Below are 21,282 nucleotides of genomic sequence, written 5' to 3'. Positions count from 1 at the left end.
TTCTCCAAAAAAAGCTGAGACATTACCCCACCAATAAAATTAAAAATAACTCATATATATATATATATATATATATCCATATCATATTTTTAAAAAGATTTTTACATTCGCTAAGGTTTATACACACACACAAGGTAAAATGTATGAAGCTTTCTTAATATGAAAGCAGACCACACTGATCTGTATCATCTGTCTTGATTTGTAGTCTCCAAGAATGCTAGGAAGCAAAAGGAAAAAAAGGAAAGAAGAAAGAGAAGGAGGAGGAGGAAGAGAAAGAGGGAGGGAAGAGAGGGGGGAAAGCAAGAGAGGTGGTGGTAGCCAGACCTCAGAAGGACACTGGAAATCTTATTGAGAGTTTACCAGTAAAATGCAACATGCCCAGTGTTCAGTTAAGAGATTCTTCAAAGGCAATGAAAAAATGACCACGATATAAAGAATCCATGCTGTAGTATATGTATAGTAGCTAATTATAATTAACCCATGCCAAAACAATCATTATACAGAAAACATCAAATAACAGCATCAGAGAACAGGTATAGTAACTGAAGCTGCATCTGTATTGCAGAAATAATCCAGTCTGACACCATTTTAACGGCTCAGTGCTATTGAATTCTGGAAATTGTAGTTTTGTGAGATATTTAGCCTTCTCTGTCAGAGAGCTCTGGTGCCACAACAAACGACAAATCTCAGAATTCCATAGCACTGAGCCATGACAGTTAAAGTGGTGTCAAACTGGATTATTTCTGCAGTATGGATGCAGCCTAACTACCATCCCACACTGATCCTTTTGTTGTTTCTTGGTGGATAGACCTGATGTCCATGATCTTTACACCCACAGCTGCAATCCTTAGTTATTTCCCTGATGCTGTTTGCTTCTATAATGGTGCATGGTCATAGTTAATATTGGAGCTGGAGAGGAGAGAATGCGTGCTCAGATTACTTTCCACTGGTCAGACAACACCCAAGAGGGGCTCTGGCATTTTCATCACAAGGCAATTTATTACAAACAATAATACAAAAGAAATTAGTCATAACAGCCTAAAATAGTAACTTCTGAGGGGCCACGATTGGTTGTTTTAAATCTGCATTAGAACAGTAGACCTAATGTCAAGAAATATGTACTGGGGATTCCATGGTTGTTGCCCAAGAGGAAACGTTTGGAGACCACTGATATTTCTTTTGAAGCAACACAGAATCACTTTGGCTTTGTTAGCTCCCGCATCATGCTGTTGAATCACGTTCAGCTTCTTGTCTGCTAGGATTCCTAGATCCCTTTTGCATGTAGTGTTGTCAAGTCAGGTATCCCACATCATGTATCTATGCATTTCATTTTTTTCTGCCTAAGTATAGTACTTTAAATTTCTCCCTGTTGACAATTATTCTGTTAGTTTTGGCCCAGCTTTCTAATTTATTAAGGTCATTCTGAATTTTTATCTTGTCCTCTCTGGTATTAGCTACTCCTTTTAATTTGGCGTCATCTGCACATTTTCTAAGCAAGTCCTCTATTCCTTCATCAAAGTCATTTGTCCTCCTCATCTGCTAGGACTTCTCCAGTTCTCCAGAAATTCTCAGACATTATTGCCAGTTGTTCTGGGATTACATCTACAAATTCTTTTAATCCCCTTGGTCAATAATTCTCAAACGTTTTACCCTTCTGACCCCCTTTACAGCTACATGTGGTTGTCTCCCCCTCCTCACTTGACATAGTATATGTATATTGGGGGGGGGGGGTAGTGTGTGTGTTTTTCTTTTACATTTATGTATATTCACATTTAAACATTTTATAAGGGAATAATATCATCCAAATTAGAAGTTCTATTTAAATAAGTGCAATATTTGACACGTGTAAATTTTACACATAATTGTCTCACACAGCCAAACTCACATATACATACACAGTCATGCTCTTTCATTCTTTCACTTACACAAATACTCATATACTCTGTCACACACTTTGGTCTGATACAGACAGGCCAAAATAAAACTGCTTTGGGTCACTTTGGAGGTATGCTGTTTAAATTATACATGCGTCCTAAGAGTCCAGAAGTTGCACCAAAGCCATGCTACGGTCCTAAGGACTGGAGTGCAGCTTTGGTGCAGTTTCCAGACTCTTAGGACACATGCATCATTGAAACACCATACCTCCAAAGTGACCTGAAGCAGCTTTATTTTGGCCTGTCTGTATAGGGCCATAGTCACACAGAAACATTTGTTCACTTCTTTATATGCAAGTATGTACAAGTGCATTCGTGTATGACTGAGTACGTGTGCAAACATGAGAGACAGACAGACAGACAGAATTTGTGTGTGAATAAACGTCTACAAGGGAGAGTGTCAGAAAAAGATCATGACCGAGTTAGAATTAGTGTGCGACAGAAAGTCACTCACATACCAAGAGAGGTACGAAGGGTGTGTGAGAGAATGTATTGAGAATGTCTGAACCCAAGAACTGGGTCAGTGATAGGATGGGGGGGGGGGAGAAGAAGAGGTGGCTAAGGATGCACCTTCCCCCAGAAGCCACAAGCCAGTGGGTTTCCCCTCTGTCCTCCTGCAAACACCCTCTTCACTTTTCTCTTTTGTTCCAGCACAGAAAAGATTTGGCAGGAAGAGGAAGGTGGCATCAGGGCCCCTGAGTCTTATGCCCTCCTTTGAACAACTCTTGTACCCCCAGGGCTTCTATCTCAACATTTAAGGACCTTTGCCCTTAGGTGAAGCTCATCTGGTGCTGAAAATCTGAATTGATGTAGAGTAGCTAAGTATGACCTCTTTACTTATTCTGTGCTGCATTCCCCCTACTTACCTCCATTTTACCCAGGTTGAGCACCCTTTTCCTTTTCAGAGAAGAACAAGGCAAAGAAAATGTTGAGTACTTCCATTTTTTCTCTGTCCTGTTAGCATTTTGCCATCTTTTCCACATAAAGGCCCAGGACCTACCATATAATTGTTTTTCTTTTGCTACAGACACAATAACAACAACAACAACAACAACAGCCCCCTGTATTGTTTTTAACCTCTGTTAGCAAGCCTGTGGTTTAACTTTTCCAATTTTCTCCCCACATATGCTAGTTATTTGTGTCAATTGCTCTTTGGTGATTCCCCCCTTTTGGAATCCTGTACATGTCCCTTTTAAATCTTAGCTCAGTTGAAAGTTCCTTAGACATCCATCCTGATTTCTTTAGACACTTCACATCCATCATGAACTCCCTTCTTTTTTAGTATTCATGACCACAGGATCACCAGGATTTCCCAAAATTTACTGAAATCAGCATTCTTAAATTCTAGAAAGCATGTCTTTGTTTTGCTTCCCCTTTCCACTGTATAACAAACCCTAGGAGAACATGATCACACCACTTCCACCCCATTCACGTGGTCATCATCAATGTTGGTTAGGATCCCCTCATTGCCTCTTCTACCTTTTGGACAATGAAATTGTCTGTGAAGCAAGTGAAGAATTTTCCAGACCTTAAATTTTTGGCTGAGTTTGACTTCCAACAAATTCCAAGTTAGTTGAAATCTCTCCCATCACTACTACATCTCTCCTTTCTGAGTGTTTGGTCATCTGCTGGAAGAAGGCATAATCCAAGTCCTCAATTTGACTTGGGGGTCTGTAGTAGAGTCCCACAATTACATCCCTGCTGTTTCTGTCTCCCTTAGATGTTCTTAACCTGGCTTCCAGGATTTGAGACATAATCTCTTCACAGGTGTAAACATTCTTGACATATGATGCTATTTCTCTGCCTTTCCTGTTTGGGCTACTTCTCTGAAAAAGATTAATATAGCAGGCCCTTGATATCTGCCAGGCTTTTGGTTCCAGGACCACTCACCACCCCACCCCCCTCACCTCATGGATACTAAAATCTGTTGATGCTTAAATCCCATTATATACAATGGCAAAATCAAAGCTTGCCTTTTGGATTTGGGGAGAGGAGGCTGGAGGAATATTTTCAAGCACTGTATACAGTTCGTCCTCGCCTTACGCGGGGGATCCACCTATGCTCGAGCCCCATTGGAAACAATGGGGCTTGCGCACGGCGGCGCAGGCGCGCACGGGGCACAACGGGCACGCACGCCCATTGAATTGAATGGGACGTGCCGCCCCTTCTGCCCCGCGCGCGTGCCGCGGCTTGAGCGCGTATGCTCAAGGCCGCGTATGGCGCGGGCGCACTGTAGTTGAATTTGTGGATAATCAGGGCCAACTTTATCACTCTTATTACTACCTTCTAGTCATCAGACTCATCCCATCAGGTTTTAGTGATGTCTGTTATATCATATCATTATATATTAATAATTCAAGTTCACCTTGTTTATTTCCCATATTCTGTGTATTAGTGTAGAGACATGTAGAGACATTCCCCCTAGCAGCTTATTTAAAGTTTTTTCCCTCTTCCACTGCTGGGTTCTTGAACAATTCACCCAGTTCACTCTATAACATTTAGGCTATCTTCACCACTTGATGAGCTCCTGCCCTAAGGAATACTGTCTCCCTCCCCAACATAACAGTTTAAAGCTCTCCTGATCAGATTTTTCATACTCTTTATCAATTGCTCTGAGATGCAACCTATCTCATGCCAGAAGTCCCTCTTCCTGAAACTGTAGACCATGGTCCAAGAAATCAAATCATTCCTGGTACCACCATCTGCTGAGCCAGTTGTTCACCTTCACTATTCTTTCCTCCTTTCCTAAGCCATTGTAAGGAGAGACAAAATGACAACCTGTGCAATAAAGATCCTTCAGCTTCATACCCAGAGACTCCTAATCCCTTGTGATATCTTGAAGAGTGTGCCTTGCAGTATCATGTGTTCCCACTTGTACCAAAAGGAAGGGGGAATGGTCTGTGGGCTTGACAAGATCTGTCAGCTTCTCTGTTACATCATGGATTTTTGCCCCAATAATTTTTGCACACCTCTTGAGACATCCTGTCAGGCCCATAAGCCATTGTTTCTGTTCTGCTTAGCAGTGAGTCCCCTACCACCTGAGCATTGGCAGGGGCCAATCCATGTGCTGAATACATCAAACATTCACATTCTCTGAGTACTGACACTTTTGCTCTTGTTCCTGTTCCTCACCATCATTGATAAGGGAGAGAGCTTCAAACTGATGCCGCAGCTCCATACTCACAGAATGATCCCTGGTCCTCCTACTATAACTGTTGCAGGTGAGTGCAGCAACTCCATCACCATTCATGTTCAGTAGTGTTACTCCAGGCCTTCTCTTCAAAACTGCTGCACTAAACACTCACATAAAACACTTGTTGACCTTGCCTGTTTACTGAGCTTGAGGATCTGAGACTACAGCTGTATAGAGAGCTAGTGGCTGCTAGCACCTGCCTCAACCAAGCATTTGACTCACCTCCTCTCAGCAGATGCCCCACCTCCCAGAGACCATGTGTTCAGGGAGAAACAAGCAAAAGAACACTAATGCACACACAACCAAGCCTCCACTCAGCTTACACAAACTATCATCCAACACAACTATACAGTGGGCCCTCGCCTTACACAGGGATCCGTTCCAGATCCCTTCGCGTAAGGCGAATTCCGCCTATGCTCAAGCCCCATTGTAAACAATGGGGCTCGTGCACGGCGGCACGGCAGCGCACAGGTGCAATGGACGCGCTGCCCCTTCCGCCCCGCGGCTTGAGCGCGTATGCTCAAGCCGCGTAAGGCGCGCCCGTGTATGACGCAGGCGCGCTGTACATACATCGGCCAGCACACAAGCACGCTTCGTCCCACACACACAAACAGCTTTACCCCAACAGATACATCAGCCTTAACTCAACCAACTCTCCCTAAATATTATCTGGGTCTGGGGAAGTTTAATCCAACACACACAAGCTCACTTTATGCCATCTCTTCCAGGACGCTCACGCAAAATGCCTGTTAGCCTTACCTATTAGCCAAGCTCCTGTTCACCGAGCTCCAGGAACTAGGATACATGCACACACTATACGTAGCATAAATATATAAATATAGCATAAATTCCCTAACTAGCTTTGGCAGACCAAACCAATTAATAGTTGAGAATGTTAATGCTTTGCATACACACACAAACATATACACACATATTATTGAAAGTATTAACATTCTCATATGATACTGGGTGCCAAGGAAAGCCAGTATAAACCTAGAAGGAATAATCTGATTCAGTTTTGTCTGGAAATGAAAACCTGTTTGCGCACAACAGATAATAAATGCACTCCAACAGCATATGGATATTTTTAGACTTCTGTAATTCCAAAACTATGACAAGAGCAGTTGTTGTTTCTTCTTCTTCTTTTCTTTGTTTAACCATTAGTCAAATGAAAATTTTGTATTCAGGTGGCAGACCCAGTGGAAAGTTTCATGCATTCACAGTAGTCTCCTATTTGCTCCTAAGGCTGAAAAAAATGGTAATCACTGCCTTTGCAAGAAGTAACTGTAGGAAAATAATTGAGTGTAGCTGCCATGGCAATGGAGAAGATGCAAGCCAAATTTAATTCAAATCAACAGGAAAACTTTGTAAATGCTTCTCTGTAGCAGCAGCTTTTTACTTGTTCCCTCTGGCTAAAGAGCAAAAATAGAGTGAGATAATTCATTGCACAACTAATTTCAATTAATGAGGCGCATACATTCCGAGAAAGATATTAATGATTAAGGCAAGCCTAAATAACGTCGCTTTTAGTATATAAACTGGAACAAATCATTATTTGAAGACTGGCCATTGCAAAATTTATCTCAAACGCAGATTATCTGAAACACCCAAAGAACATATGTTCCGAAATTTTCAAAAATAACAATATTTTATAAAGTTGAAATGCCCCTCATCACATGCCAGTGACCTCTGCCTGAATCCATTGTCAAGAGACTCATATTTATTTATGGCCTGTGTAATTTGTTTATTTTTGCTAGTTATATTGTTTTATAAGGAAATCACAGCATATGTAAAATCACTTTTTAAACAGCATGTGTGTGTGCACGTGCACTCCTCAACATACAAACAATGTAGACAAACTAGGGGTGTGTGTCTGTGTGTGTTTGTGTGTCCCCATGTGCATTTGAAAGTGAGGTGTCTCCTCCCTTCAGGCCAAGATGGTTCTCCTATCGTGGCAGCTTTGAGAAGGAAGAGGCCCTTCATCTTCTCTCCAATGGCTGTTAATGCATCAAATTAAAAGTTAAAGAGAGTATTATTTTTTTAAAAGATAGGGGAGGGGACCAAGCAAGAAAAATGGCAGCTAGGACCTTTCTCTCAACACATATGGATTTATAAATTAGAAATGAAATGTGTTGGTTTGTCCCTGCTGAAAAGTACAACTTTTAAAATATACTGCGATCGTGCTGAAATCCAAAGAAAGGCATTTTGCAGTGATAAGAAGAAAAATATGAGTATGTACCCCAGAAGCTTTGAACATAAATAGTGATTTAAAAGGTGCAAGTCTAGGAAATAATTACTGTCTCTGAACTTTGAAATACTGGTAAAATTACCTTTTCTTCTACAGAAAAACTCGTGTAAGATTTTAATTGTGAGCTGCTTTTCAAATTTTAATAAGTGTCTGAAAAGTAAAGGTCAGGGATTGGTTGCAAAGGTGTTTTGTCCTACAAGGAGATATGGAAATGTAGGAACCCATAACCTGTACATGGCATTTGAAAGTTTGCAACCTTTATAAAGGGGCAACCAAATGAATTACATGAGGGCTAATGATTTATTCTCAGAATATGCCCAGCTATAAGCCAGGCCACATCTCCAAAAGTGAGAAGCTACCCCACTGCCAACACGCACTGCCCATGGGACCACTCATGGATGTGCATGCACACAGTACCTCCGCCATCACACAGTCCTCCCTCCAGCCCAACTGCCATTATTATTATTATTATTATTAACCTTTATTTATGAAGCACTGTAAATTTACACAGCGCTGTACATGCAATCTTTTTAGGTAGACGGATCCCTGCCCTCGGGCTTACAACCTAAAAAGACATGACACAGAAGGAGAAGGGAGTGGTGGAGGGAAAGGGTAAGAGGTCCAGCAGTTCCTCTCTACCTCCGAGGCCTGGACCAAGGCAGATGGACTTGACCATGGCCCCACAGGGAGAGAAGAACAATGAACCTGATTCCTTCCCCACCTCCATTCCCTTCTCCTTTTGTATCATGCCTTTTTAAACTGTAAACCTGAGGGCATTGATTCCATGATTCTAGGGTAGGGAACTGTCAAATTAAAACAAATTGTAAGCCGTTCTGAGAGCCTTCGTTGCTGAAGAGCGGGGTATGCATACTCCAAATAAATAAATAAGTAGCACCCACTACTATCTGGGCTACAATTAGATTTAAAACATACAAACAAACAAAAACTTCAGTGGTCTCCACTAGTGATGGAAAGAAATTCACTGGCTTAATATTTTCGTGTAGGAAAAAAATCATTTTGAGCTACTTTGGACCAAGGGAAACAGAAGAGAGGCCCTCCTGCTACAGGGCGGACAGAGCAACTAGGAATGGGGCAATTCTCTTGCTTCTGCCAATATCCCAAGCTTTGAAAATGTGTACATTTTAGAGGAAAAGCACACTCCGACTCATGGATTTCTTTGTAGGGAGAAAAGCAAGTCTTGCATCTAAAGACGTAACTGGGATGGAACAAGAACACCAGTGAGATCCTGGAGGTGGGGTGCAATGCAGATGAGACTGACCGATTCCCACATTCCTAGTTTCAGCCCATTTTCAGGTGGATCTCAGGATTGTCAGGCAGCAACATGGCGGGAGCAGCAAGAATTGTGAACAAGAAAACTGAAAATAAATTACTGAGGAGGAGGAGAATACTTTGTGAAGTGCACAGTGGGAGCGGAGAAAAACAAGACGAAATAGTATGGTATGTACAGTCTCTGGACCAACAGATTCTGCCTGGAATAGAAAAGCTGCATCATGACACCCCAAAAGACAATGTCTGGATTAACTTGAGGGGAAAAATTGATTATTAAACTTCTTGTTACAAGACGATCATTGTGGCAAAAAATTCAGCCATTTTTAGAGAGGGATTAAATATGGGTATACAATTGTATCAGTAAATCACAGTTGATAACGGAAAGCTTTACCTCACCCATCACTGTTTTGTGACTGGTTCAGCCTCTGCAACCCAGTTTTGCCTCGGACTTGTTCCCCTTTCTCAGGGGCCATAAAGGAGAAAGTATGAGACCTTTGGACATTCTTAGAGTGTGGTGCTACTAATACCAATGGGATTCACAGGACTGATCCCCAGGCAAGAAAATAGTTTTATTATTTATTTATTTCAATTATATCCTGCCTTTCTCCCAAGAAGGGACCCAAGGCAGCTCCCAAGACAAAACATTAATAAAACATCACAATAAAAATTTTAAAACAATTATCTAGTCAAAATAGTATAAAATCAATAAAAACACACAAAGTTAAAAAACATAACTAAAACACATACACCATATAAAACTACCTGATTATATGTTGAAATGCCTTACTTGCCGGTGAAAGGCCAACAGGGATAATAAATAAATAAATAAATAACAACAATAAATAAATAAATAATGGTTGTTAATAATAATAATAATAATAATAATAATAATAATAATAATAAGGGAGGGGGCCAGCCTAGTCTCCTGTGGGAAAGGGGTTCCAGAGCAGCCACCAAAGAAGGCCCCCCCTCTCTCTTGTGTCCCCACCAAGGGAGCCTGGGATGGTGGTGGGACCAAGAGAAAGCCTTCACCTGAAGATCTTAGGGCTCTTGCAGGTTCGTATGGCGAGATGTGGTCTCTCAAACTGTCTGGACCTAAGCTGTACAAGGCTTAACTTTTTAATTTTACGTTGATTTTAAAAGTAAACTTTATTTTATTGTTTTAAACTTTAAGACAAGCATTTAAGCATTCTAAAAATCCAGCTTTCCTATAGTTTTCCCTGAAAACCACTAGGACTCCTTCTTTACCGAAATTGTACATCTTGTCTGAGATACAGAGGAGTAGATTGCCTATATGTGGGGTATGCTATTATCAAAAACAGAAGTCACCAATTCACTAACATCCATCCTGATATTTTCTCTGCACTTAAAGAAGGCAACGAGGCACCCGACTGGCTCAAGCAAAGACAACTATTTCAAGCAGAAATACAGATCTCAGTAAGAATAAAAGAGGACCAATTTTGTTGTTGAATTCACCAGCTTCACAGAAGATGCACAAGGACATATGCTATCCTTAATTTACATGTTTATGACAGTGGGCTTTTGTGATAAACATTCTTTCAGAATTCTGTATATTTTGAGAGTAGTGATAAGTTTCCTGAAATGAAAACCACCATTTCATATTATGAAAAACAAACAAACAAACAAACAAACATTATAACAGCACAACAAAGATTTAGCATGGCAGATAATCTACTGATGTGTGTGTCTGCGCCTTCAAGTTCCCTGTTGATTTATAGCAACCCCATACATTTCTTAAGTTTTCATAAGCAAGAAATACCCAAAGGTAATCATCCCAAAATATAGCTCACAGCACCTGGTATTCTTTGGCAGTCTTCCATCCAAAAACTAACCAGGGCTGACCCTGCCTAGCTTCCAAGATCAGACATAATCTTGTGCCTAGAATAAGAAATACATGCTTATTTTTAAGAGCAGTGTCCTACTATATTATGTCTAACATATTAACATAACACTGACAGACAACAACTTTCTCTAGATCTTTACACCAGAGATGCTAGGAACTAAATCTGAAGGTTTCTTATCAATTGTACAGTATATTCTAACAACAATAAAGATACTTGTCTTTCTCCTTCTTCGAAGAAATAGCGATTTGTGGGAGAGAATTTATATTGTGAAATACCCGGGGGTGGTTTTGCCAGGAAAATCTCGCTGTGGTTGTGGAAGGAAAAGACAGACCCCTGCCCCACGTCGCCTGAATCTCAATCAAGATCCTGAGCTGCTGAGATTAATGAAATTGGGAGTAGCCTGAGCCTAAACCACCACCGAGTTTGTCCGTAAACATAAGAGAAAACAAAAGCAAAATTTGCCAAACAGCCTTACCTGTTTTGCTGTCCATGGGTCCAAAATCCAAGGAGTATTTAACCACGTGGTAATTATTCCATACGTAAAGAAGGTTGTCCCTTGGGTTATAATCCACAGCAGCAATATACTGGTAGGAATTTGGGAAAGGAACATCCACCACACTCTCCTTGCTTTGTTCTGTGTTGTAAATATAGTCTATTTTATTTCCCGTTGCTTCATTATCATCATCTTCATACACAGATTTCACCACATATAAAATGCCACAAACCATGAACGCGTTAGAAGCCGACCTCTTGTCATAAGATGTATCCCAGGTCCCTTCAATCCTCAAGGTGTAAGGGTTCAGCTGGCTAATGACAATTTTGCCGTTGTTTTGTTCAGTTGCATAGATTACCCAAAGGCCATTCTCGTCCACAGCCAGATCTATATCGGACTTGCCTCCCCATCGGTAAGGAGACGTGTCGTGGTAGTTGGCATTGGCAATGATGGCTTCCCCACTTTTTATTCTCGTCCGTAGATCAAATTTGACAATATTCCTGGTTCGTTCCTTGTTGAAAAACAAAGCCCCATCATACACCACAAACCCTGTGCCGTCCACCCGGTGCGGCAGCTTGTATGTTGTGGTTGGCCTCCCGGCGATGAAGTCATCTTTGGAAGAGTACTCTGTTAGGGTGTCCGTCCTGTACGGGGTCCAGGGCATGTAGTAGATCTTGTCGGAGGCCTGCAGGGGATCCTTGCACCAGGCCCCCGACTGGTGGTCAGACTCAAACAAATGTTCACTCTGATATACGCCTTTCAGTAGTCCGGGGCAAAGAAAAACTGAAAGGGGGGGAAAGGTTAAAAACAAAGCCGGTTACTCAATGTAGGGGAGACTCCCTGGGATGCACTTAGAGATCTGCAACTGGTGGAGAGGAAGCGAATTCAAAGGAACCTCAGACTCCCCTGAACCCTGAAATGAATGCATGGCTCCTTACATTAAGATGAGGGCAAGGGAAACTCACAGAAATTGCTCTCCATTGCTTTCGTCTTTAAAAAAACACCTTCGAAACTATGTACTCAACAGATACAATGGCACAGTAAAAGAAATATCTCTTCACATCCATAAAGGCACTTAAAGCACCTAGGAGGAATCAATCCTATTTCGGTTCATTTAAAAAAAACCACACACACATTTTGGAAACTGCTACATAAACGCACAAAGAATTCAATCACAGCAGTAAGGAAAGAACTGTCCAGAAGAAGAGAGAGAACAAGATGGTCAGGAGAAAAAGGAAAAGCTCAGTGAGCCCCAGGCTAGGACCAAGATGCTAGCCAAGTAAAATGTCCTGTGAAATACAATAGAATTAAAGCATCAGTTAAACATACCCCAACTGCCAACACTGAGAAGTTAAATTGCCTGCTTCACAGGCCCCACAGCTATTTTTTTACTTTTCTCCTTCCCCCCCCCCCCCCCCAATATGATTCACCAAAGTGTGGGTTTTTTTTGCTACTTTATACTAATAGGAAAAATGTAGCTGTAAAATGCTGGTTTTGAGAAAATATTCCTGGGTTATAGAATATTAATATTTCAGGAAATGTTTTATCTTGGTATAATTTTCAGGTTTTGGCAGTCTCCATTTCTTTTACAAACAGTCTTCCCATTCAGTTGCAGTCCATTGTACATGGGAAACTGTGTGTGGAAAATAGTTCTAAACGTTAACCAACAGATTTAACATGCTTTTAAGTTATTCAAGAAAGAAATTCAGCTAAAGCATTAAAACTGTTAAATATTTTGTCCCATATGAATATGCAAAAATATGTGAAAGGTATTTAATTACCTTTTTGTTCCACTTCTATTGTAGAGAAAGAAGAAAAGCAAGAAAGGAGAAAAAGAGAATAGATTAATGATACTATACTGTCAAAACACTTTTGTTCTTGCACTGCTGTATTTATCAATCAGATTCCAATTGACTTTCTGCTATTAGGCTGGATCCAGGACCGGTGCCCCTACTAGACTTTTCAGAGAGTCCCCTTCAGTCCAATACCCACTTCATCCGACATGAAGTTTTTCCACCACTTTCTGCCCTACAATCTGCTGGGTGGCTGGGTTTTCTAAGCTCACGGAGAGCTGACCGCTGAGAGGACGAGCCAGTGAGGATGCAAGCATTGGAATCTGGATCCAAACCATAGTTATTTTAGGCATTTCAATAAAATACAAATGCATTGATTGCCAAAGTTTATTGCAGTCCTTAACAACACCCAAAGGCAGTGCAAGGTTCACACTAATTTTGCTGGACTAGCAACCCAAGGAACCATGGGAACAGCTGGAAACTTTTGATGATAGCAAGAATCTTAGTCACTAGAAGATTAACCTTTCCAAATATTTTGAAAACAATATTGACACATCCCACAACAGTTACACTGCCTTTAAAAAACAGATCTTTAACAGAAAAAAATGAAATAATTGTAAATGGTTATTCTCATCAGAAAAAAATATATACTATCAGCTGAGAAAAGCTTAGTCAATTGTTAAATAATTAATAAACTATTTAATCAAATCTACACAATTAGCATACAATCAAGCTATACCTGAAAATGAAAGTTAACACAGTGGTCTCTCTGGACCTACTTCTCACTCTTCATGATGCATTTGGGAATAGTCTCTACGATTGGGTACAGGTGTGGATTAATCCAAGCACTGTTTCCAAAGAGATGAAAAATGTATAAAGCTAAGGGCTAATCTAAGAATACCTGTAACTTTGGGGGGGGGATCTGTTATAAAAGTGGTGATATGAAATGCACCTTTGAGGAAGATGTGCAGAGGAGCAGGTACTGACTCAGTTGCACATCTATTCCATTACTGTCAATATTACTGCATGTTTTGCTTTAGTGTCATGAGATACCGCGGCTGTTCATTTGTTACTCTCCACACTGATGCCTCCCAACATGTATGCCAGAGCAATAAAACTAGCTTAAAAGATGTTGGGATACAGGAATAAACAAAAGATTGAATCAATAGAGGAAGGCTAGTTTCAGAAGTTTGCATTCTACAGAATGCTATACTCCGCTCTGTTTGCTGCTCCAGCTTTGCCCCGATGCAGCACCCATGAGGAGTGCCTGCTCTGTAGAACTGGCACAGAAGGGTTGACAGCAACACAAAGAGAAGCGCCTGCCCTGCCCAGCCCACACACAAGGTGCCAAACACAACCCCCCGCAGCTGAACGTGGGGGGGGGGGGGCAGGACCCAAGGCCAGCAGCTTCCTCAGCATCTCCCCTGGAAGGCTTCCCCACTGAGACTGCAAGTACTTCATCGCAGACCATCACAAATTACTTTCTGGACTGATTTGGGGAAGGAAAGCAGGACTGTTCCCCCTTTACCACATATATGAAATGGCAGCTGCTGCTTCTTCTATTTCTTTTGTAAGTTTAAAGACAAAGGGGTGAAACAAATGGGCCAAATAAAGTGGTTTCCACCTCCTTTGAAGGTGGGGTGTTTAGATGTTGCACACGTCCAAAGGAGGCAGAAACTGGATTGGAGCCATGCTCCGGGACTAAAAACTGGAGCAAAAAGAACCCGTGAAAAACTGACTCAAGGTGGAAAAATGTGCACCCTTGACCATGTATACACACCGCAATGCGAGAGCAGTTCTAAAGGATCTATCCTAACCCTAAAGCTGAAGATAAACCCAGCAGTGCCAGTGTGCATTAAAAAGAATGGAGTCAGCATACCCAAGCAGTCAGGGCAGCAATGCAAAAAAGTGAAATTGTGACACCTCCAATGGATATAAGTAGAACATACACAAAACAGGTACTTCAAGACAGGACATGGGGTGAAGGGGGCATGATTGTGCTTTGTCAGTGTATTACTGGGCACACCAAACCTCTGATGCCCTGTGTCAATGGAGGATCAAAGTGTGACTGTGTTACTGACCAAAAGGTCAACCATACAATGTGATGGCATCCAGGTAGCAGGCCATCACCAACAAAAAATATTACCCAGAAATATGGCTTGATGCCATGCTGTATGGTCAGGCTGTGTGCATTTAGGTTTTTGCCTGCTTCTGGAAAATCCAGGTTCAAACGACTTTTTCCTGCCATCTACTCTGGGCCTCAATCAGTGAGAGCATATCATCTGTTAACCTAAAATGATGGCTGGCTTCCAGAATCTCTTGAGAATAGCTAAGTGACCCTCCATGTCTAATTAGGAAGGGCAGCAGAGCATCCCTGTGAACAAGGGCCAGAGGCTGGATGGAGATGACAGGGAGGCCCAGGTGGCCCCAGGACCAGGCTGGCATATTCTGGCCAGGGCAGGACTGGAGGTGCTTAACGGGCTCTTTACATTGCATAGCGTTAGCCATGCATATAATCTGTTAGCTATTCTTAAGTCATGTGATTCAAGCTGTTTCACAATAAAAACATTTAACATTTATTTCAATGTGTATTTAACAGTGTATTCAAGCAGTTCTCTCTCATTTTATATTAAGGTAAATTATATTAAAATCTGTTTGAGAACTCTGGTTTATTCAGTTGGTTCTGGTAGTTCTATCAACAATTTAAGGGAGAATTATAAATTATAAGGAAAGTGGTCTGAGAGTTTGATATGAGAGCACTTTCTTTGCAAACTTCACTCCCATCTTTAATTCCACTTAATTTAGGTTAAAAGGGGAGAGAAAGTCACACCGTTAAGATGAATCCAGTTAGAGAAGGTGATATGGGTAACAGTCTTACAAACTTACAGTCTGATGATGTTAAGTCAGTCATATTGGTTCTTATGCTGGGCCAAAGCTAACAAAATGAAATGCACAGATATAGGATGAAATGTAAGGTACTGCATTTAGGGCGGAAAAATGAAACACACAGATATAGGATGGGGGACACCTGGCTGAACAAGACTAGGTGTGAAAGGGATCTAGGAGTCCAAGTAGACCCCAGGTTGAAAGTGCTGTTGGACAGTAGAACACACTTCCGCAGAGTGTATTGGAGTCTCCTTCCTTAGAGGTCTTTAAACAGAGGCTGGATGGCCATCTATCAGGGATGCTTTGATTGTGATTTCCTGCATGGCAGGGGGGTTGGACTGGATGGCCCTTGCAGTCTCTTCCAACTCTATGATTCTATGATTCTATGATAATAACCTCCCTCACCTCACAGCACCTGGCATAGCCTTCCAAGTCAAACCTCCCCTTGGTCAACTGTCAATGGAGCCCATGGATAAAGTGGGCAATTTCATAAATATTGACCAGCATTCTGTATCAACCATTTAGTTGCTTTTTGCATCCAGTCCAATGAGAGCGCAACGTTGGTCTCCAACCCTTGTGGAAACATCATTCACTAAAGCTTAAATTTCTGGCTGAGCAGTTCTGCATTCACAGCCTGAGCTTAGCCACCTTCATGCACAATCACTAGATGGCAGCCCCTTCCCCAACTCACTCTTCCAGGAGTCAGCAGCACAGAGGGAAAGTGGGGGAGAAGTCTCTTCTGCTGGCTATTAAAACACAGAGGAAATTATCTTTCCATCATGTTGGGGCCAAGAGAGGCTACTTTGTTAATTATACAGAATACTTAGTAAAGTGTACAGCTGATACAGGATACTGGCCTTTGATACCATGTCTGCCCAAAACAAGCACATACCCAAGAGTTTATAATAAACTGCAATAAGACTAAAATAGAACAGAACATTGTGAAATGATCATCAAAATGGCTTCCCTGTGCATTCTGACCTGATAGTTGTTGGCATGGTCCAGAATTTCATTTTATGGCCATGATGGTTTATAACGTGTTCTGATACTGCTGATTTTTCTGGCTGACCCAGTGCAGTGTCTCTCATGTTCCTTGATTCGTGTTTGGACACTGCGTTTGGTGGTCCCTATGTACACTTATTATTATTATTTATTATTGACCTTTATTTATGAAGCGCTGTAAATTTACACTTGTCCGCAACTACATGGAATGCAGTAAACTCCTGTGGCTGTGAGAGGCTTTCTCCTGTCCACTGCGCAGCATTTGCTGGATGTTCTTGGCTGATTTGTAAACCATTTGGAGGTTGTGTTTCCTCACCACTTAGAAATTTACAGTCGGATGATGTTAGGTCAGTCATATTGGTTCTTATGCTGGGCCAAAGCTAACAAAATGAAATTCAACACGGAGAAATTGGCTTAAGCACAAAATAAAGTGGGCCGTTGGGATCCACTGGAGTTTGGTTCCAGGACCCTCCATGGATAGCAAAATCCATGGATGCTCAAGTTCCACTCTATACAATAGGGTATTATTCTTATTCTTGTTCTTATCTTAAACTTGTTATTATTATTGCAGTGGGCCCTTGGTATCTGCTAGGGTCTGGTTTAAGGTTCCTCCATGGATACTGAAATCTGCGGATACTCAAATCCCATTAATTAAAATGGCACAGTAAAATGGTGCCACTTATAGAAAACAGCATAATCAAGGTTTGCTTTTTGGAAATGTTAAAAACCTTTTCTTTTTTTAAAAAAATATCATTATCACTATTACAGATTTCTTTTTTGTAAACTAGTGTATCCCTATTTCTAGCACTGGTCACACTCTTCTTCAACTAATTAAACAACTAAACAAAGCAAAGCAGCAAACAACGTTTCTATCTAAATTAAGCATATTATTAGATACATTCTTATATCACTACCTGTTCAGTATATCCATTTTAACATTTTTTTGTTCTGTGACCAGATTTCATGTCCCTTCTCCGTTTCTACATAGCTGTTAAATCTATGCTGATGTCAGTAACAACTGCAACTATGACTATTAAGGATTTATTGTCCACTAGCTGCTCCTTACCTGATCCTTTGTTACAACCTAAAAATGGACTTAAAAGGCTCATTGGTGAGGAGGAGGATGATCTGATCCCTCTAATGTACATGTCTCCCAAACGCCCAGTGGACCATCTAGCAGATCCCCTCATTCCATTGACTCAAACTTCTTCTAATCATATGATTGATTACCATAGTGAGTCCTTACAATCTATAACCCTTAATCCTTCTAAACCCACCAAGTATCCACAATCCCCCAAGACTAAGAAAAGGAGATGTCTTAAATTAAATCCCTCTGCAGCAATGACAATTAACCAGAATTTATCAGATAGTCTAATCAACCTAGTTTCAGAGAAGGGAACTACACCTAGTGGCAATATAATTGTCAATGAATCGCAAGCCTCCTTAATCCTGGAACAGTCTGTGATAATCTCATAGCTGTTAATCTCACTTATCTATTAATTTATCTCATTTTAAATTAATTCTCATTGATTCATATTGTATTTATTGGTTTTTTTCAAATCTTGTTACGTTTTACTGCTCTAAATTGACTATTGATCTTTTATTGTTTACATTTCCATGTTCATCCTTAAATATCTTTCTATCTATATTTCAACAATTCTTTTCTTATTCCACTTGTTTTTTCCAAATACATTAAAAGTGGGGACCACCCCTTATCTAATTTTGCCATTCATTTATTTTCCATCATGCATTTTAATCTGTACATTTCTCTTCATTCATTTATTTTTAATCCAATTTTCTGAAGGAGGTGCTTCCTCGTTTTTCCATGTTTTTGCTATTGTCAATCTCAATGCAGTTAGATATAGGATCAGTCTCCAATACTTGATTTCATCTGATGGTTTTAAAGAATCGTTATGTTCAGTAAGTGAAGTTCTGGAACCAAAGGAAATTGAATATTGAAGATATTTTGTATTTGATTATGAACTGCGGCCCAGTACTTTTTGATCTTAATGCAGGACCACCACATATGATATAGCAAGCCTGTATTTTTCTGACCCCTCCAACATTTGCTTTCTTTTAAATTATAAATCCTTTTTAGTTTCAAAAGTGTATAGTACCATCTGTTTTATTATTTTCATGAAATTTTCTTTAAGATCTTGGCAAGTTGTGAATGTTTTTGTTTTCTTCCATGCCTTACACCAATCCTCTAATGGAATCGGGTGTCCCACATCTTGGGCCCATCTTATTATATATTATTTAACCGGTTCATTTTCCATTTTTCTACTCAAAAGTAAATTGTAAATTGTAGACATCTTTTTCTAATCTTTTTCTAATTTCCATAGGATTTCATCTAATTTGTTTTGCGCATTTTCTAGTCCTTCAATTTTCATGTCTTCTAAAAAAATGTCTTCAATTTGCATGTAATTAAACCAGTGTACATTCTCTCTTATCAATTCTTCTCATTGTTTTAGATATATATTGCCTTCCTTATCACTTTTAATTATATCTTTATATGTTAACCAGTTTTCTTTCTCATTCCATCTCCCATATAAAGCCTCTTGAGTTGATATCCATGGAGGTATTTTGATACAGAATTTTCTTTTTATCTTTTCCCATGTTTTCAATAAGGCATTCCTAATTGAAATGGAGTTGAGAATGCCATGGTCGCCTTAGTCGATGATCTCCGTCTGGGCATCGACAGGGAAAGTGTGACCTTGCTGGTGCTCTTGGACACCTCAGTGGCTTTCTATACCATTGACCACGGTATCCTTCTGGAGCGCCTGAGGGAGCTGGGTATCAGGGGCACTGTGCTCCAGTGGTTCCGATCCTACCTCTCAGGCAGATTCCAGATGGTGAAGCTGGGGGACACTTGCTCCTGTAAGAGGGAACTGATATCTGGTGTCCCTCAAGGAGCTATTCTGTCCCCCATGCTATTCAACATTTACATGAAACCGCTAGGAGAGATCACCCGAAGACATGGGGTGCGGTGTTATCAGTACGGTGATGACACCCAAATATGTTTCTCCTTTCCGTCTGACTCCAAGGAAGCTCTTTTTATACTGAACCAGCATGAATGGGGCCCTTGATTACATCCTGTTTGGACTACTGTAATGCACTCTACTAAAACTTCAGTGGGTGGATGCTGTGACCAGAATGCTGGCTGGGGGCAGTTATAGGTAGCATATAACTCCCTTGTTAAAACAGCTCCACTGTCTACCGGTTCATTTTTAGCCACAATGAAAAGTGCTGGTCATGACCTATAAAGCCCTACACAGCTTAGTTCCAGACTATCTGAGAGACTGTATTTCCCCATATGAACCTGTTAGATCCTCAGAAGAAGGCTTTGTCTCAGTCCCACCACCATCTTAGGTTCGCTTAATGAGGATACAAGAGACAGGGCCTTCTTGGTGGCTACTCCCACCCTTTGGAACTCCCTTCTATGGGAGGCTAGGGTGGACCTCTCCCTGCTGGCCTTTCACCAGCAAGAAAAAATGTTTTTATTCAGGCAGGCTTTTTAATATATGATAATTGTTAGGGAGGCTTTTATATGGTATGCATTCCATTTATGTTTTTTAATATTTGTAATTTAATATGATTTTGTACTGCTTTAATTACAGGGGAGCCCAAGACACAGACTGTTGCTGAAAGTCTCGGTCCTTGGGCTGGGAAAGGAAGGAAGGAGGGCAGGTAGCTGAGGATCTGTGTAGAGTTATAATGTTGAAACTGACAGTGGGGGTGTGGCATCCACACGACGCACACCCGGATGCTCCCCTGACACTGCTATCTTACCATGCGCCCAAATGCATGGCGGGTGGCATCATGGCACACCTTTGGCACTGGTACAAATTCCTACTTGGCCATGAAAGCTAGGTTGACCTTGGGCAAATTGTGCACTCACAGCCTCAGAGGAAGGCAAAGGCAATCGCCCTCTGAACAAACCTTGCCAAGTGAACTCCTTAGGGTCACAGAACCAACTTGAAAGCACAGAACAACAACAAGTGGTGGGGGACAAGCAGGATTTGCTGGTGGGGCAACTGCACTCGCCTGAGTCTCTCAGAGCACTTTGTGGGGATGAAGAGGTCTCAAGGGGGAGTACATTTCCAGCCACGTGAAGTTCAGGTTCGAAGGTCTAAGTGGATGGCAATCCTGCATAAAACTGTCTGTCCATTCTCCTCACCCGCTGAGTATTCAAATCAATTAAGTCTGCAGTCTGATCATGTTTATGTTCTGCGAATGATGTACAGCTGAAGCATCAACATAATTCTCTTGGCAAGTGAATCTTGTGTTGTTTCTGCACATGATCTGTCCACAATATGCTTTCAGAGAGGTTTCTCCTTATTTTCCAAGTTCGCAAATACACAGCATATTTAAAGGACTACCATGCAAATATCAACGATCTTTCAGTTCAAAGTAACCAGCAAAATAAAGAGACAATAAAATCCAACACAGACTGATCTGGAAATTAGTATAAAAAGCCCAGCATGAAATAATGCCCAGTCCTTAGGAAGCCTATGTAAGTATTTTTATCTGGTTGTGAAAGGAGAATAAAAGCGGCACGAGTCCAACACCTCTGGGGAG

At 41.0% G+C, this 21,282-nt stretch overlaps 1 protein-coding gene across 32 annotated transcripts in view; it reads right to left on the bottom strand.

Annotated features, from left to right (window-relative positions):
- Window positions 1-21,282, bottom strand: part of ADGRL3 (adhesion G protein-coupled receptor L3) — a 459,475-nt gene that overhangs the window by 239,575 nt on the left and 198,618 nt on the right. For 24 of the 32 annotated variants that reach the window (XM_042454256.1, XM_042454257.1, XM_042454237.1 and 21 more), the window contains 2 exons: window positions 12,805-12,819; window positions 11,006-11,806 (listed from right to left, as the gene is read on the bottom strand). The exons of 1 other annotated variant lie outside the window; for it this stretch is intronic. In XM_042454256.1, coding sequence (XP_042310190.1) covers window positions 11,006-11,806; window positions 12,805-12,819 — 816 coding nt within the window. The remainder of the gene's footprint in view (window positions 1-11,005; window positions 11,807-12,804; window positions 12,820-21,282) is intronic. 7 more of the 32 variants (XM_042454258.1, XM_042454268.1, XM_042454238.1 and 4 more) reach the window with 1 other exon arrangement.

Source organism: Sceloporus undulatus, chromosome 2 (assembly GCF_019175285.1).
Source record: "Sceloporus undulatus isolate JIND9_A2432 ecotype Alabama chromosome 2, SceUnd_v1.1, whole genome shotgun sequence".
Classification (NCBI taxonomy): Eukaryota; Metazoa; Chordata; class Lepidosauria; order Squamata; family Phrynosomatidae; genus Sceloporus; species Sceloporus undulatus.
The sequence above is the reverse complement of the archived record's forward strand: the minus strand, read 5'-3'. Positions and strand labels throughout refer to the sequence as shown.